The sequence below is a fragment of the Stegostoma tigrinum genome, chromosome 22, assembly GCF_030684315.1.
Source record: "Stegostoma tigrinum isolate sSteTig4 chromosome 22, sSteTig4.hap1, whole genome shotgun sequence".
NCBI classification, from domain to species: Eukaryota; Metazoa; Chordata; class Chondrichthyes; order Orectolobiformes; family Stegostomatidae; genus Stegostoma; species Stegostoma tigrinum.
In genome coordinates, this window is record NC_081375.1 from 6,183,851 (window position 1) to 6,203,304 (window position 19,454).

The 19,454-nt window shown below is 41.3% G+C and overlaps 1 protein-coding gene across 2 annotated transcripts in view; it reads left to right on the forward strand.

The window, feature by feature from the left end:
* Positions 1–19,454, forward strand: part of LOC125463859 (C-Jun-amino-terminal kinase-interacting protein 4) — a 264,228-nt gene that overhangs the window by 55,323 nt on the left and 189,451 nt on the right. For both annotated transcript variants that reach the window (XM_059653600.1, XM_059653601.1), the window contains exon 2: positions 486–606. In XM_059653600.1, coding sequence (XP_059509583.1) covers positions 486–606 — 121 coding nt within the window. The remainder of the gene's footprint in view (positions 1–485; positions 607–19,454) is intronic.

The window sequence follows — 19,454 nt, forward strand, 5'->3', positions numbered from 1 at the left end:
AGTTCTAGTCCTGCCCAGGAGCAAACCTGTCAGCTTGTACTGGTCCCACGTCTGTCAGAGCCAGTCCCAGTTACTACCATTGAGGTCCTTTTGTTTTCACCTGTTTCCTAAATGCTTATATTCTGATTTTAGGGCCTCCTGTCTTTTCATGTCTATATTAATGGTACTGATGTGTACCACTGGCTGTTCACCCTCCCACTTCAGAATACCCTTTAGATGTTCAGAGACAACCTTGACCCTAGCACCTAGTGTGCAGCATACCATCCTGGGGTTTCATGTGTGGCCACGAATGATTCATCTGTTCTGTAGGAATGCACGTACAATAAATATTGCCCTTTCTGGATATTCTCATGTTGTGAATGAATGATGTTTCTTTAAAAGTTGCCAATCCCAGACTTTTCTTGTATTTATTTAATTTACTGTAGTTAGAATATCTGTTTTACATTTAACAAGTATAAAAACCTCCAACTCCTCTGTTTTCCTAGAAATTCATTGAGTTTGAGGATTCTCAAGAACAGGAGAAGAAGGACCTACAAATTCGCGTGGAGTTGTTGGAATCGCAGACACGACAGCTTGAACTGAAGGCAAAAAATTACGCAGATCAGAGTAAGTACGTTGAGAGTATGGTAGTGTTGTGTTTATTTCAGTCGGCTTATAATTCAAACATCAGGCCCAATAGTTGATTGGTAGAGACCCACAAGTATGTTATGTGGACTTTCAGGTTGGGATGGATTCAAAACATAGTCAGAAATTGTGGCAAGTAGAACATTCGATGTAATCTTTTGAACTTAACAAATTGTAATTCTAAAATAAAAAAAAATAAGCTTCTGGAATAATAGTGTCCATTAGATCAAATAGCAACTGTGGAGTGAAAAAGAGTTAACACAGGTCTGATTTATCCCAATCTGAATTTGTGCAGATGCTGCATAGTAACTTCCTGTTTTTATTTCAGATTACCAGCATCTGCAGTAATTTATTTTGAAATCACAGTGCAGCACTTGGTGTGAAAGCTTCTCAAAAGGATAAAATTGGCCGATGGTCTGAGGTCTTATTGAGTATTATGCTTTTGGTCAAGGGCGATTGGGAGTAGTTCTTAAATGAAGTCATGCAGGTGAGCCTTGTGCTCTCCTACCCTCTGCCATGAGTAAATAGATCTTGTTTCCTCAACTAATTTTGTTTGGTCGTCTTTATAATCAGTTTTTGTCTTGTACCATGTGCCCATGAGAAGTTTGGGAAGAATTGATTCCTTAGCATGGTTTAGTCTCTCGAGTAAACTATTTTCCGGTATCTAGATCAAATGGATTGTCACTTATGGTAAATGTTGTTGTGATCGTGGAGCTCCATCTTGTTCTCAATTCACATCTATGTTTTTGGAGTGCTGTTGTAATATTAAGGAAGAAGAAACCTTTGGCTTCCTTCTCCATTTCCCTCAAACCCAGTACTACATTTTGGTCTCTTGTTGCAGTACTGGTGTTTACCCTGTGTTTGTTGAATTTGCAGTTTTGAGGAATATTAGGAAATCATCTAGTCATGTAGGATCGTCTAGTTGTTCTTCAGAACATATGGGCTTGTTTGCAGAATTTTGAAAAGGCCCAGCTGTCTTTATACCCTATGGCAGATCATGTTTGTGTGTTTGAGAATCAAACCGATAAATATGATGAATTCAGTCTGTACAAGGGGGCCTTGCCTCTGTTCTGTATCATTTAATAAACAGTGGCTTTTCACTGGTTAAACTCCAACTGTATATACACATTTGAGGGTCTACATATTTGAGGGTCTCTAAGCCTTAACTCTCCAGAGGTGAGTATAGATTTCTCATAATATTCATCTTGGAGTCTTTAGATATGGCATTGACTTCCATGTGTGACAAACAAGCCACTTTTTAAAAATAAATCTGCAATTTTACAAAGTTAATTTTTGAACTGTTGCAGTACGTCTGTTTCTGACCAGTTAGCCACCACAATGGCAAAGGTATACAAGGTTATGGACCACATGCTGGTAAACTGGATTAGTTAGGTGGAGATAGCAAAGCTGTTATTGGACTAACTGTTGAATTAGAAGTCTGGCACAAAAGAAAGTCCTTTTGGACCATTGAGTCTGCACAGTCAAAAACAACCATTTCACTAATCCTGAGATAACAGTGTGGAGTTGGAGGAACGCAGCATGCTTTTCTGAAGAAGGGTCCTGACCTGAAACGTCAGCTTTGCTGCTCCTCTGATGCTGCTTAGCCTGCTGTATTCCTCCACCTCCACACTGTATTATCTCTGACTCCAGCATCAGCATTTCTTACTATCCCCACCTAACAAATCCTGTTTTCTAGCATCTAGTCCATAGCCTTGTATGCCTTTTTCATTGCAAGCGTACATTTGAATACTTAATAAATGTTATGAGGGCTTCTGTCTTTACCACCCTTTTCGGCAGTCAGTTCTAGATTACGACCACACATTGGGTTAAAAGAAATCTTTCCTCACATCCCCTCTAAATAATTAACCTGATAATCTTGAAAAAGTATTTGAATGAGTACTTGAATGTCATAAGGTTCAAGGTTATGGGCCTACTGCTGGAAAATGGAGCTTGTGCAGATATAGTGTAATTTTGATGGTACAAACCTAATGGACTTCTCTGCTGTGATTCTCTAATTCTAAACTACCTGGCCATTACCTTAATCTGTATCCTCTGGCCATGGATCCCTCCACTAAGGGGAAAATTTCTTCCTGTTAACCTTATCTCTGTCCAGCCCAGGCTTTGTGGTAAATCTCCTCTGCTAACTGTCCAGTGCAATCACATCTCTACTGTAACGAGAATTCCAGAATTGCATGCAATACTGTAGTTGTGGCCTAACCAACTTTTTAGACAGTTCTAGCATAACCTCCCTGTTGTTGAATAAATTGTGGTATAAAGAGAAAAGCTTGGATATTACATGTGCTGTTGTTCAGGTATAAATGTATTTTTGCAATGCATTTATAAATCATGAAGTGAAATGGAAATTACATTTGACTGATTTTATAGAGCCCTTTTGAGGAAGTAACAAACAATGGTAATTGATGAGAACCTGTACATTTGTGGTACTTACATCAAATATTTCAGACAATATGAAGATAGGGGGAATGATTAACTACTGTCAAAGTTCTTTAGGAAGCTCAAGCCAAGCATATATTGGGCAATGAATATTGAGAGAAATGTGAAGTTCTTGATTTTGAGGAATACTGGGCAAAGGAGTATGCATTAAATGATAAAACTTAAGAAGAATGAAAAATACTCAAAAGGAAGAATTTTCCAGTGAGATACCAAGGTGCAGAGCTGGATGAACACAGCAGGCCAAGCAGCATCAGAGGAGCAGGAAAGCTGACGTTTCAGGCCCAAAACGTCAGCCTTCCTGCTCCTCTGATGCTACTTGGCCTGCTGTGTTCATCCAGCTCTACACCTTGTTATCTCAGATTCTCCAGCATCTGCAGTTCCTGCCATCTCTGAAAGAATTTCCAGTGACAGCATCTATGTTTCTGACGCCGACATTTTGTGTTAAATTCTGACTGCTGACACTTGAGCACCTGATATTGGTTAACACCTCAGTGTGTTGCAGAGAGAAATGCCATCCTCACACGAGATATTAAATGAAGATGTCATCTATCCTCTTTGATTGTCAGAAACATTGCTAAAAACCATTGATTGATTATTCCTCGGTTTTCGTGCAAGCTTACTATGGACAAATTGGCTGTTTCATTTGCAAGAAACTATGACAGCATTTAAAACCACAGATAAAAATGGGGAAATAGCAACAAATATGCTACTTTCTTTCTTTTGAAAGTTAATAATTTGAGGCATAAATTTCCTTGTCACCAAGAGGGTGTGGCAAGAATTGGTTGATGGAATGCCTTTTCAGAAATCACATGGAAGATGAATTTATAACTTTAAAAGGAAATTAAATAAATATTTGAGGGGGGGGAGGATAACGGAAATGGGATGAAGTGGACCTTGAGAGAACAGGTGCACTGTGCCCTAGAATGATATGATTATACATTTGCATGTACATGAGATGTTACCCAGCTGAGGCTATTTTCTTGAAGCCAGCAAAGAGATAATTTAAGCAGCTGTATTCTGACACTCCAACTCTGAGTGTGAACTGTAACCATGACAACTCGTTAAGTGGATGCAGTAAAGCTTCTAACCTTTTATGGTAGGAGGATCGCAAAGAGAGCTGAATCCTAAACTCAAAATTGTCAGTCCTGGCTTAGCTATGACTAAGACGACAACTATTGGGTTCAAGAGCCCCAGGAAGCTCCAAGAAGGCAGCTCACTACCACCTTCTCAAAGGGCAACTAGGGTTGGGCAATAAATGCTGACCCTGCCAGCATCCCCCACGTCCCACAAATGAATAAAAAGAAGTCCACTTGCAGGGGTGGGTGTAAAAATCAAGGCTAATACTCCAATGCCATGCTGAGGGAGTGTTACATTGCCTGATGTGCTTTTTTTTTATGAGACTGGGTGTTTGTAAAGATTTGTTGATCTTACTATGACGCGGCGCACGTTAGTAACATGATGGAATGTTCCCACTTGCTATGATTGGCAGCTCCATTAATACTAAGAAGCTTGATGCCATCCAGGACAAAGCTGCCTGCTTGATTAACAACATGTCCATAAATGCTCCAAGGTTTTTGAGTAGATTTGTAGGTTGGTTGGTGGATGTTGTGGTTGGTTGGCTCGCTGAGCTGGGTTGTTGTTCTGCAGACGTTCCATTACCCTGCTGGGTAACGTCATGCAGGACCAACGGCTAATTCCTATCAAAGGTGCCCAGGAAAGCCACCCACAGTGACCAAGTACTGAATTTCAACAGCAGCCACCCGAATACACTCAAATGAAGTTGTGTGAAAACTCTATTTAAATGGGCAGCAACACCGAACTATGCAAAAAAGAAGTGTACCCCCTCCAAGTATTCAAGTACAACGGGTACCCAAAAAACTGGGTCAGAAGATGCCTCTTACACAAACGACACCAGGAAGATACTGCACACCCTGACGCACTCATCATGCTACCTTATATCAGGAAGACGTCTGAACTGATCACAAGTCTCCTACGACCACTGGGCATCAGATTAGCACACACACCCACCTGAACCAAAGACCCGTTACCCACTGTGGACAGGACCAATGTCATACAAAGATTCCCTGCAAAGACTGCAACAAACATTACATTGGATAGATAGGAAGAAAATCAGCCACAAGAGCACACAAACATCAACTTGCAACAAAAAGACCAATACTCACTTATCTCCATCCACATGGATAAGGAAAACCACCAGTTTGATTGGAAAACCACCAGGATCCTGGGACAAACCAAGCAGAGACAAGGACAAGAATTCCTGATGGCCTGGTTCTCCACTAAGAAAACCATCAAAGAACACACCAAGCTAGACCCTGCATATGCTGTACTGCAAAGGAAAACCAGAAGTGAGGTAATCCAGCTCAGTGGACATCAGAGTTTAAAAACCAGTCAGGAAAACAAAACAGCGCTTCATTGGAGGCTGCTGTGATGCTGTTACCCAGCAGGGTAGTGAAACGTCCGCGGAAAAAACGAATCGGCTCGGCAAGCCAAACAACCACCATGTCCACAAACACTCAGCTACTCCTCCACCAACGCTAAGTACACACTGTTGCTATTATCTATAACATGCACTGCAGAAATTCACCAAAAGATCCCTCGGCAGCATCTTGCAAACCCATTACCAATTCTATCCAGAAGGTGAAGGGCAACTGATACATTAAAACCTCACCACCTGCAAATTCACCACCTAAGCTCCTCTCCATCACTGTCACTGAATCAAAATCCTGGAATCCCCTCGATAAATAGCACTGTGGGTTTACCTACAGTGAACAGACTGTAGTCATCAAAGGCAGCAGCTCAGCATCACCTTCACAAGGGCATCTCGGGATAGGTAGTAAATGCTGGCTCAGCAGCGACTGCCAGGTCTCATGATTTTTTTTTTGACAAATATGTATTGAGGAGAAGAAGTATGTCTGTGGCTTAGCCACATTTTAATCTTTGAGTCAGTATCACGAGAACAGATTGTCTGGAACACAATCACATCAGTGTGTGTGGAAGCTTGTTGTATGCAAATTGGCTGCTGTATTTCCTATATGAGAAATGTGATGACACTTCAAAATCACTTATCGGTCAGAGATCAGTCTGTGGCATCCTGGGGTCATGAAAAAGGCAAATAGCAATTCTCCTGTCTGTGTTTCTTCGTAGAGAGCATTCGGAGTCCATTTAGCCCAATGCCTTTGCTGGCAGTTTTAAAGAGCTAGTCAGTTAGTCGCAAGCCTCTGTTTTTCGCTTTCCAGCTATATTGTAATTCTTTTATGAAAAGTAATATTGAATGTATTTCCAGAACCTTTTGAAGCACTGCATTTTAGCTAGCAAAAGCTTGCTAGGCTGCATTAAAGAAACATATTCTCTGCTGTCATTGTTTACTCTGTCAAACCTTTGTCATTTTAAACGTCCCTATTAAATCTGCAGTAACTGTCTTTGGGCCAAAAGTGGATGTATGGAGCTAATGTCACATATCAACAGTGATCTAATGAATGACAGAATGGGCTTGAGTGGCTGCTTGGCTTCCTCCTGTTCCTGTGTTCCTACTGTGATCAGGACAATCTTGGCTTCTCTAGTTGCTGCACATAACTGAAAGCCTTCATCATTGGTTTCATTCCAGTAAATCAGTACTCCCTTTCCAAGGGTTTGACATCCTTCCTAAAGTGTGACGCCCATAATTGGATGCAGTGCCAAATGATGCCTCACCAGTAATTTATAAATGTTTAGTCCATCTCACATGCTTGTACATCGATGCTTCTATATTTATAAAGGCAAGAACTTGAAAGCTTTGTAATGAAATGACATAGATTTTTACATGTTGTTTGTAAATAGCCTACCTAGTACCTTGAAAATGATGTTGCACCTTTTTGTTTTGTTTCCACTCCTTTTCACAGCATTCTGCCATATTCGCTAAACACATTGTTTAAGAAGTCAGTTTCACTTTAAACTGAAATAATGTGAAACAAGACCCAAGTTTTAGTTTCACCTCGCAAACTTTCTTATTGGGCTGTACTTTAAGGATTTCGTCCTATGTTTTCCCTTATGTGATAGACCTCAGTCATCAAACTCCTATGTTCTGCAGGATTGTTCCCAAACCTCTTCTAAGCACCTCAGCTTTCCATTAGGATCTCTGAATAGCAATCTGCTGCTGACTTGACTCTTCCAATTTTGGGATACAGAAGTTAGTTGCAGCATCTTAAAATGTACGCCAGTTGAGATAATATGGAGCATGACCATTGCAATTTCCTGAATTTTATTGGTAAGCTGAGTTGGCTGGACACTTGGTTTGGGGTGTAGAGTGAAGGCGCAGCACAGGTGCAATTCATAGCTAATTAAGGTCACTGAAGGTTCCACCTTCTCAACCTTATCCCTTGCCTGAGGCATGGTGACCCTCAGGTTAAACTCTTGACCAGTCGTCTCTCTCTAATAGGAGAACGGTCCTAAAGCCCTCTTGGACTGTCGCAACTTCACCTTTTAATATGAATTAGGATGCTGCCCTGTTTGGCAGTTATACATGTATAAAATGTGAATGATCATATCCAATCTCTGCCCTTTGCCATGTACCTATTATAAAAGATAAACCTTAAAATAATATGCTAAACAAAGTAACCAAAGAATTGCAGATGCTGAAAATCAGAAACAGAAGTAGAAGTTGCTGGAAAAGCTTAGCAGGACTGACAGCATTTGTGGAGAGGAACATTTTGGGTTTAGTGATCCTGCTTTAGAGCTGTTCCAAACAAACTTCTGAGCAAGGGTCAATAGACCCAAAATGTTAACTCTGCGTTGTCTCCAGAGGTGCTGTCAGACCTGCTGAGCTTTTCCAGCAATTGCTATTTCTGTTTAAAATGCAGCGGTTAGTTTCTCTGACATTGAATTCGTCAATGTCCTGTATGGTAGTACAATCTAGAATTACAATTAGATTTTACCACTGTTCAGGCAAAACGTATTAAACTCTGAGAATCTTGTGCAAAGATTTTTGATGAAAGAAGGTAGGAATGCATATTAAAATCTTGTATGTGAAAAGCTAACCTATTTCTTCGCTTGTAAGTAGGGCTGTTATGTGTTTCTTCACAAAGACATATTGCTCTTGTGATTTGAAGACATCTCAGTGTACTGTGATTACACTTTTGCAAGAATTAAAAATAAAAGCAGAAAATCTTGGAACTGCTAAGCTGGTCTGGCAGCTGTTGTGAGGAAAAAACAAGGCATTGATCTGAAAAGTTAATTGTTTTCTTTTTCTTCACTCTTGCTGTCAGATCTGCATATTTGAGCATTTTTTGCTTTTACCTCCAGATTTCCAGTGTTTGTCATATTTTGCTGTCAAGAATTAAATTATACAGTTGGTGTTCCTGATACTTTCTGATGAAGGGCCTAGGCCTGAAACGTCAGCTTTTCTGCTCCTGAGATGCTGCTTGGCCTGCTGTGTTCATCCAGCTTCACACTTTTATTATCTTGGTGTTCCTGATACTCATGTTTGTTCCAATTCTTCTCAGGATTTACATTATTCATGACCCAACCTTATGCTAGTTGGTATCAGTCAGCAACAATCCCAAGGTAAATCTCCAGCATTTGTGTTGTGTGGGACTAGAAGGATTGAATATCTAAAAATGTTTCTCTAGTTTGTCAGCAGACCTAGCAATTAAATTTTGGGGTTACACTTTGGATAATGATTGTGTTACTGTCCCTTGTCTCATCTTTCTTACAACCCGGCTTTAATTCAGTTTTTTATTATCTGTTTAAGTCCAAGGATTCCAAGACTATTGAAAAATTCAGTGATTCAAAAGCTTCTGGCTGTTGACATGCTAGTTATGATGATCACACTAAAATCAGGTCACCTGATGTTTAACAGTACATGCATTTCAGCTTCAGTTTGGATTGAACCAGGTTACTGAAGTACTTTTGGATTTATTAAGAAGCAGAACAATAAATTGGAGCAGTTTAAACATGAGAAATCATGAATTAATGAGCATTCTGAGATGCTGTGCTAAATGAACAGATGTAACATGTCATCTTGCAATACTTCTCAGCTGCAGTCGGAGTAGTGTATATTGTAACGCACATAATCCACTTGTAAAGGTTTCCCTGTTACCAGCTGGTCCAGACAAATGCCCTCTGATAAACTGAAAATGGGGAGTCATTGGCACAACTTTGGCCCTTGAATAATGTAAAAGTACATCAGCGACATTTGTATTCACATTGCTGTTTTTAAAAAAGTATTGATCATTTTAAAATATACAAAGATTGTTATCGTTGGCAATCACTTATTAATGAGTCTGATTGTCCAGCGAGGAAATTTATGTCACTGGTCATTGGTTCTGTGGCGGCTGAGTCTGATCCTGGAGCCATATCTCCAACCATACATTTATTGAGGTGTTTCCAGGAGGAGGAATTGGTCCTTGACCTTGAGATCATTGGCATTCTCTTTTAACCAGTTCCTTTTCCATACTTCTGGCTATTGGTGTTCTGAAAGACTTGTGTTTTTGTGTCCCTTCTCACAGATGTTTCCTCCAAGTCAGTTTCTCTTGAAGAGGGTCTCTTCTGCATTAATGACTGTGTTGCATTTCTTGAAGGAAGCTGTCGGGAAGTCTTTGAAATACTTCCTTTGTCGTCCTCCCATTTGAGTGTCTTCTTTGAGCTGGATGAAGTCAAAACCCTGGCACTCTAAGCACGTGGCTGGCCCAGCGGAATTGGTTTCAATGCAGGTGCTGTTAGCTGTTCCAAGATCGCACACATCAGTGTGGCCATCTGATGCAGAGAACCTGTCTCAAACAGTGCTGAAGGCACTTATCAAGTATCTTGAGGTGGCAAGTCCAAGTTTTTTTTTGTGGCATATAGAAGATTGCACACTGAAATGTATGGTTTCAAATCCACATTTGTTTCCTTGAAATTGATCACGCATGCAAAAGATTTATCAAGTTTAATATCAGGAATCAAGAAATTAGGTAGGATTTCAAACATTTTTATTCGTTCATGGGATGAGGGCATTACTGCCTCAGCTAGCAGGTCTTGCCCATCCCAAGTTGCCCAGAAGGCAGTTGAGTCAACCACATTGCTATGGGTCTGGAGTCACATGTAGGCCAGTCCAGGTAAGGATAGCAATTTTCCTTCCAAAAGGACATTAGTGAACCAGATGGGTTTTTCCTCGACAATCAACAATGGATTTGTGGTCATCGTTAGATTGTTAGTTCCAGATGTTTATTGAATTCAAATTCCACCATCTGCCCCGGCGGGATTCAAACCCGGGTCTCCAGAGCACTATCTGGGTCTCTGGGTTAACAGTCCAGCAATAACACCAGGAGCCATCACCTCCCCTTAAACTAATACATGTTAAATTTTGAGCTAATAAGGCGCAGAGCTGGATGAACACAGCAGGCCAGGCAACATTTGAGAAGCAGCATGGCTGATGTTTCGGGCCTGGACCCTTCATCAGAAATGGGGGAGGGGAAAGGGATTCTGAAATAAATAGAGAGAAAGAGGGAGGCGATGGCTGGTAGATAAAGGAGCAGATCAGGGAGTCAGGGAAGAAATGGGCTGGTTTTGGGATGCAGTTGGGGGCGGGGAGATTTTGAAGCTTGTGAAGTCTACAGTGATATGATTGGGCTTTGGGGTTCCAAGCATATCATGAGATGCTGTTTCTGCAATCTTTGGGTGGCATTGTTGTGGCACTGGAGGAGGCCCAGGATGTCTTCCAAGGAGATGGGGTGTAGGGGAGCTGTTGAAATGGTTCACATCTGGAAGGTTGTTTAGTGCGAACCGAGCATAGGTGTTCTGGGAGCCTCCGCTTAGTTTCCCATGATGTAGAGGAGGCCACAACGGGAACAGCGGATGCAGTATACTACATTAGCAGATGTGCGGGTGAGCGTCTGCTTGATGTGGGAGGTCTTCTAGGGGTCTGGGATGGGGGTGAGGGGAGTGGTGTAGGGGCAGGTGTAGCACTTCCTGCAGTTGCAGGGAAAAGTGCCAGGGGTGGTGGGGCTAGTGGGGAGTGTGCAGTGGTCAAGGGAGTCACAGAAAGAGTGGTCCCTCCAGAAAGCAGATAACAGTGGGGAGGGAAAAATAACTTTGGTAGTGGGGTCAGATTGCAGGTAGGTGGTGGAAGTATTGGAGGATGATGCATTGGATCTGGTGGTTGGTGGGATGGTACTTGAGGATGAGGAGGATTCTGATTTTTTTGTTCTTGTGGGGAGGGGGGTGTGAGGGATAAGTTGCAGGAAACATGAGAGATGCGGTAGAGGGCGTATTCTACCACTGTGGAGGGGAAGTTGCAGTCCTTGAAAAACAAGGACATCTGGGAGTGGAATGCCTCATCTTGGAAGCAGATGTGGCTGAGGCGAAGGAATTGGGAATAGGGATGGCATTTTTGGTGGGAGGAGCTGTATTCTAGGTAGCAGAGGGAGTCGGTAGGCTTGAAATAGATATCGGTTTCCAGGTGGTTGCCAAAGATGGAAACAGAGGTCCAGGAAGAAGAGAGAGGTATCAGAGATGGTCCAGGTGGACTTAAGGTTGGGGTGGAAATGTTAAATTTTGTTGTAATGCGAAAAACAGCTGTACTAACTCATTCTTGTTGAGGCCGGATGGTTTCTCTAACTCGAGTCAACATTTACAATTATTACTAGAAGTGTAGATTTACTTCTGGTTTCTGAACCCACAGCAGCTGAGGATGGCAATCATCTGCTCCTCCTTCAATTGCAATTTAAGGACAGGCACTGCAACACCAAATGGAAATATAGAATAGTTACAGCACAGAAGGAGATCAGTCAGCCTATAATCTTTGTGCTGGCTCTCTGCAAGAACATTGCAGCTGTGTTTGAATATTGACTGGCTTGGAGAGGTTCTTGTTTTAGCTGGTTCAGTTGGAGGGAAGCCTACTAAGAAGCCATTTTCCCATAAATCTGTCCCATTTCTGAAAACAAAATCTGAATCAGTTCAGAGTTAAACCTTTTTTATTCTTTTGGAAAAGTAATCAGAAGATCATCTTTAGCTTGTATTTCCTGAGAAAAATGTGTGTGATTTGAGAGTTGATTACACATTCTAGAACATTGTGCTAGAATGGACCACATTTTAAAAAAATCTTTGGGACTATCTACTGAAATGGAAGTTGGAATCTGTAACTGGAATACAGGAAGGATTTTTGAAATTTGAAAATCAAGTGTTGTATATTGTTGAGCTGCGGAATATGGTGTTGCTTTTTAAAGCAGTAGGAGGAAGTATTGGAGACCAATGGCACCAAAAACCTTTCGAGTTAATGAAATTCTGCCTGCCACCAGACGTCTGGTTGAGCTGCAGGTGTGTGAAAGCTCCCGGAAGAAATTATCACAGTTCCAATTTAAAAGTTGAAGTCTTAAGTACTGAAGCTTACTGAGATATGAGGTACAGAGATTCTGATGTGAGTATTGTCCAAGTGATATTTTGAGAATTGTTGCTGGGGTATATGTTTTGAGTACTGTACAAAAGCTGTTCTATTTCTTTTTGATTTATAAATAAGTGTTTTGGGATTATTGGAATTATACTTCTGTGGGTTCGAAATCTTTGAATTTGCGGTATAAGTAGGTAGTTTGGAATGTTCTATTTTCTTTGTTCCTTCAGTCATAAACTTCCATTTATTGGTAAAGTAAGCACATGCTTATGTTTCAGTGAGAAATCAAAGCCAAAGCCAATAAAAGTAAGATTTATCAAGCCAGATTTGTGACTTGAACCTGTCATGCGTTGTAATAACATCAGCTGAGATCATATTACGTAAAGATCAAGCACGTTAAGGTCACTCTGATTGTAGGTGTTTCCCAGGTCCTACTGTTCATCAGGAATTTTCTTGCCTTGTTTGTCCTAAGTGGAGTTGAGCTAATCCGATCAGATGTAATCTCACTGAATGGTAGAACAATTTTTTATTGCAAAAATATACTTTATTCATAAAACATCTTTGTGTACACAGTTACTAAAGCATTTCTGTACAGACTTTGCACGTGAATAATGAACAACGTCTTAAAATGCATAACAGTGGATAAATCCCTGGGACATGATCATGTGTACCCTAGAACTCTGGGACAGTAGCAAACTGATTGCTGGGCCCCTTGCTGAGATATTTAAATTATTGATAACCACAGGTGAGATGCCAGTTGACTGGAGGTTGCTAATGTAGTGCCACTATTTAAGAAAGGTGGTAAAGAAAAACCAGGCAATTATAGACTGGTGAGTCTGACATTGGTGGTGGACAGGTTGTTGGATGGGATTCTGAAGGACAGGATTTACATGTGTTTGGAAGGGCAAGGATTGGCTAGGGGTAGTTAACATGGCTTTGTGTGTGCAAAATTGTGTCTCATTAACTTGATTGAGTTTTTGGAAGAATTATCAAAGAGGATTGATGAAGGCAGAGTGGTGGACATGATTTGTATGGCCTTTAGTAAGGCATTTAACACGACTCCATAAGGTAGACTGGTAGGCAAGGTTAGATCGTATGGGATACAGGGAGAACTAGCCATTTGGATACAGAACTGCCTTGAAGGTAGGAGACAGAGGGTGGTGATGGAGGGTTACTTTTCAGATTGGAGGCCTGTGACCATTTTGTCATTTATAGAAATGGATTTGGATGTGAACATAGGAGGTATGGTTCATAAGTTTGCAGATGACACCAGAATTGGTGTAATGGACAGCAAAAGAGGTTATTTTGGAGTACAACGGGACCTTGATCAGATGGGTTGGTGGGCCAAGGAGTGGCAGATGAAGTTTAATATAGATAAATGTGAGGTGCTGAATTTTGGAAAGGCCAATCAGGGCAGGACTCATACACTTCATCGTAAAGTCTGGGGAAGTGTTGCTGAACCAAGAGATCTTGGAGTGCAAGTTCGTAGTTCCATGAAAGTGGATTGGCAGGTAGACAAGATAGTGAAGGCAGAGATTGGTATGCTTGCCTTTATTGGCTAGTACATTGATTATAAGAGTTGAGTGGTCATGTAGTGGCTGCACAGGGCATTGAGGCCAATTTTGGAATACTGTGTTCAATTCTGGTTTCCCTGCTATAGGAAGGATGTTGTGAATCTTGAAAGGGTTCAGATAAGATTTACAAGGATGTTGCCAGGGTTGGAGTGTTTGAGCTGTAGGGAGAGGCTGGATAGGCTGGGGCTGTTTTCCCTAGAGTGTGGGAGGTTCAGCATGACTTCACAGAAATTTATAAAATCACATGGGGCATAGATTGGGTGAATGGCCATGGTCTTTTCTCTGGAGTGAGGGAGTCCAGAAGTAGAGGGCATAGATTTAAGGTAAGAAGGGAGTGATTTAAAAGGGACCAGAAGGGCCACTTTATCACAGAGGGTAGTGTGTGTATGGAATGAGTTGCCAGAGGAAGTGGTGGAGGCTGGTACAATTACAAGATTTAAAAGGCATCTGGATAGGTATATGAATAGGAAGGGTTTAGAGGGATGTGGGCCAAATGCTGGCAAATGTGACTAGATTAGGATAACTGATCAGCATGGTTGAGATGGACTGAAGGGTCTGTTTCTGGGCTGTACACTCTCAACAGACATTGGAATTTGCCATTCCCTGCAGGAGGAATAAAATCCATGGCATTTCTTGTACAGGGGCAGCCTGATAACTGAATAGATGCCCGTTGGCCTTGGCAGAGAGACCCTAAACTGTGGTCTTCCCCCACTGCACCGTTACAGCAGTTGCCCCAAACTTTCATGTCCCTCAGAATGTAGTCTTGCACTTGGAATGAGCCAATTGACAACATCCAGTTGAGGTACACTCTAAGACCAACAAGTTTCAGGCAGACTAAATAATGTCTTTCATCAAGTTGATGCTTTTCTAGGGACAGTCGATATTTGCCTCTGTGCGCATACCAGGGAACAGACTGTAGAGCACAGAGCTACTTGGGACGAATCTCTACAAATACCACTGCATCTGTCTCCAAACCTCCTGTGCAAAAGGCACCATTCCAGAACGAGATAAGACACTCACTGTGTCTCCCACCACCAGGCGCGCTACGTCATGATGCTTGTTGGAGAGTGCTAGTGATGCAGGAATCTTCCTCTAGGAAGATTGAGCAGATGAGCTCATAACTGGTGAGATGGTGCAGGAGGGAGGGCTTTAGATTCCCAAGGTATTGGGACCATTTTTGGAGGAGTTGGGGCATGCCCAAGTTGGGCAGGTTATGTCTGAATAAGACAGTGACCAACATTTTGACAGGAAGATTTGCTAATGCTATTGTTGATTTAAAGCTTACTGGGAGGGGTGTGGGCTGCTGGCAGTAGTTCAGCAGTGGAGAGAAGCCAAGATGCAATTAGAAATCAAAATGAGAGTGCATGAGCCTGAATGACAGAGGAAATACAGACTGCATAGCAAAAAGTGAGTTTTAGCAAGATTAAAGGTAAACTGTTTTAGTGCAAGGAGCCTGAGAAATAAAGTAAGTGAGCTGAGGCACAGCTAAGTATACAGGAGTGTGATATAATTGCTATGACCGAGACTTGGCTGAAAGCTGTGCATGATTGGCATCTTGACAATCCTGGTGATGGGATATTCAGATGAGATAATGATTGGAATAAAAGAGAAAGGGCTGGGTCGCAGTATTGATCAAGACGTCCATTCTAGCAGTAAGGAAGAATGATGGCTTGGAAGGACCATCAAATGAGGCCATATGGTCAAAGTCAAAAGCATAAAAGTGGTGAACATGCTGGTGCAACTGTACTATTCACCCCGGAAAAGAGTACAGCCCATTAGGGATCGTAGAGGTCATGTGTGTGTAGACCCAGAAGATGTGGGAACAGTACTTCATGGATACTTCATTTCGGTTTCCACAGTGGAAAAGGACTACACAGGTATGGATGACAGTGTGATATCAGAATAGTTTAATTTTGAGGGAAAGAATATACTACCATGTTTAGAGATGGTAATAGAGATAGTAAGAACTGCCAATGCTGGAGTCAGAGATAATACAGCAGGCCAGGCAGCATCAGAGGAGCAGAAAAGCTGACATTGAGGGTTGGGACCCTTCTTGGAAAATACTACCACGTTTAGCAGCCTTTAAAAGTGATAAATCCCAGGCCCAGGTGAGAGGTATCGCATGCTGTTGACAGAGGCAAGGGAGGAAATATCTACAATGACTGTGGGATCCAATTTGACTGAGAGTCAGAAAACAGCAGTGATGGTACAGATGCATTTCTATGACTGGAAGTCTTATTTCCAGTAGGGTTCTGCAGGGCTCCATGATGGGGAGCTTGCTGTTTATAGGGTAATCAAGAAGTCTGTGGATGACATGAGGATGGGTTGGGGGTAAGTAGTGAGGAGGATAACTGTAAACTGCAAGAGGATTTCAATGGTCTGGTCAGGTGTGCAGACCAGTGGCAAATGAAATCAAACGTAGAAAGTGCAAAGTATTGCACTTGGAAGGGCTAAAAAGGCAAGGGGCTACACTTATGAATGGTAGGATCTTGAAAAGTTCTGCAAGTCAGAGTGACCTTGGTGTGTGTATCCACAGGTCTCTGAAGGTAGCAGGGCAAGTGAATAGAAAGTCATATAGAGTACAAGTCTTCATTAGCCAAGACATAGAATACAAGAGCCAGGAGATGATGCTGGATCAAAAACAGGAATTGTAGGAAAAGCTCAACAAGTTTGTCAGCATCTTTGGAGGGAAATCAGGGTTAACATCTGGGTCCAGTGAACCTTCCTCAGAATGCAAGATTATACTGGAGCTGTAATAAATGCTGGCTTGGCGTCAATTGAAATTCTGTGTATACTTCTGACGTTTGGAGGAAGGATGCAATTGGACTGGAGGGTCTGACCTGTTAGGCCAGATTGGATAGGCGAGGGTGTGTTTTCCTTGGTAGTGAAGGTTGAGAGGGAGCCTTGAAGAGCTTTAGAAGATTGAGAAGGCATTTATAGGGTGGATAGGAAGGCACTTTTCGATAGTAGAGGAGTCAATGACCAGAGGGTGTCGATTTGAGCTAAGAATTAGAAGGTTCAGAAGAGAATTGGAAGTTGTTTTTCCTGAGTGGTAGGAGTTTGAAACATTGTGCTGAAGGGAGTTGAATCAGAAATTTGGGTAATATTTAAGCGTAGTTAGATATTCATTTCTGTTACCATAACTATGGGCCAAAAGATGGGATTGGTGTAGACAAATCTTTGTTGACCAGCATGGACATTAAGGGCTGAATAGCCTCTTTTTTATGTTGTAAATACCAATGGTTCTCTCCGTGAAGACACAGTGAAATTAAGCCAATCTGTTCACCATCTGGTGGTACGTCTGATCGTAAGATGAGAATCCAACCTTGATTTTTTTTTGCTACCCTTGTAGCATTTTCTCACTTTGCCTCATCTCAACTCACCTGCTGAAACATTGATTTTCTGGTTTTGTGATCTTGAGTCAGAACCACTCCTTGCTGGTCTTTCACATTTTATCCACTGTAATCTTGAGGTCATTGAAAACTCTGCGGCCTTGACTTAACTCTCAGCCAGTCGTACTCCTTTTATATCTCCATTGTGTCCCCTAACTACATTTGATTCCTTGTCAAGTAAAATCTTCATTTTAGGTTATCTTTGTCCCACATCATTTCATAGCCTTGTCTCTCCCTAGCTCTATCATCTTTTCCACCTCTGAGATACCTATGCTTGGGCTCCATCTGGCCCTTAAAATGTCGGGTTATTTGCTTATTGATGAATCAATTAATTGCTTTTCTCCTGTTGCATTAACCAGCCAGATAGAAACCAAATTATTCTGTTGTTTATTAAGCCCATCGATATAGCTCTAATTTAAGGGTGGATGTCCATCATGATGCATTTACCAAAAAAAAAGCATTTTCTCATGCAGTATGTCTTTCCCTGATAACCCTGATATATCAGCGATGGTGATCAGTCAAGTGTTGGCAAAACATTTCATCAACCATGATGGAGAAGGTTTGCTTCTGGCCATGTTGGTTTCCACAGACCATTGGTGGTGGGGAAGAACTGGAGGAAGAAAAACTGAGCACAAGTCATTGCAAGTTGCACATAATCTTTAAAGGTCATTTTAGGTGACTTGTAAAAAGCTCAAGTTTCAACAAATAAAATGAGAACATAGAACATTACAGCACAGTACAGGCCCTTCGGCCCTCAATGTTAAAGCTAAAACACTGCATGCCTTCTTAACAACCCTGTCAACCTGGGTGGCAGGGTTGTTATGAATCTCTCTTTAAGTTCTCTTTGTACAGGTTAATATAATCTGAACCACTTTGGGCTGACAGGCATAGTTTCTCCCAGAAATCAGTTCTCTTTATTTTAGAAAAGCAAGGACGATCAGAACATAATTCCCTTAACTACAGTCTGTTTCGGTTTTGAATTGATTTATGTTGTGTCTATTCATGGAGTGAATAGTCTGTGTTTTTAGGAGAAGTATTTGTACTATTGATTGAGGTAACCAATCACTGTTGAAATGTTGATGATGTTTATGAATTCAGCTTTGCAGTTTAGAAGACTTTTTGTTTTCAGGGCCATAACCAACTTTAGTCAGCTTGAGCAAAATTCTCTTCCTCTGTGCAACCATTTAAAATGTTGTCATTCTGCTTGCTTTGCTTTAAAAAAGTTTAACTTGCAGCTGGAGGATGTTGCTCAGTTACAGAATGCTATCAGGTACTCAGACCGTGGGTTCCTGAATGTTCCACAAGGTCAATCAAATTGAAATCCATGTCCAGTGAAAGAAAATTGTACTATTGAACAGAAAATTTCCACTCATGCAATTACTCATTCTCAGTCACCTGACCCGCAGGTGTTCTTTCAACTCTGCGCTATTCCTCAAAGTCTGGAACCTTCCAAAATTCTCCATAAAATCAGAGATTTAGGATGGTTCTAATATTATGTAAAATTAAAAGAAAATAGTTACTGAGGTTAAATTAGCTGACTATGACATAGTTTCATATTTAGCCAGCAGGTAGACTGACCACATAGATTCTGAACTCCTCCCTTGAGCCTGAACAGAGATCCTCAGGACCCAACAACTGGTTTATAAAGCAGAAGGGTGGAGTGGCAGTCTGTGAGATGACCACTCACTGGAAAATCTGGTTCAAGATTTTTGGTTATCAAAAATCTAACAGTGCCAGATTTAACATGAATAATTGATCTAGCGTCATTTAATATTTGTGGAAGATAGTTCCAAAACTCTAACAATCTTTGCATATGTTTCCTAATTTCATTCATAAAATGTTCGACTCTACAGAAGATGTTATTCCGGTTTATCTACGCTACAATCTTGCCAATGCTAATATATCTTTGCAAAGAAACAGTTATGATATTCCAGGTGTGCTATAAGCAAGATACCGTTTAAAATACATTTTACTGTTGTATTCTCTTCCTCTGAATGTACGAATATGTATTTTGTTAGCCATTTTGTACTGCATTTCTTTATTCTTTCA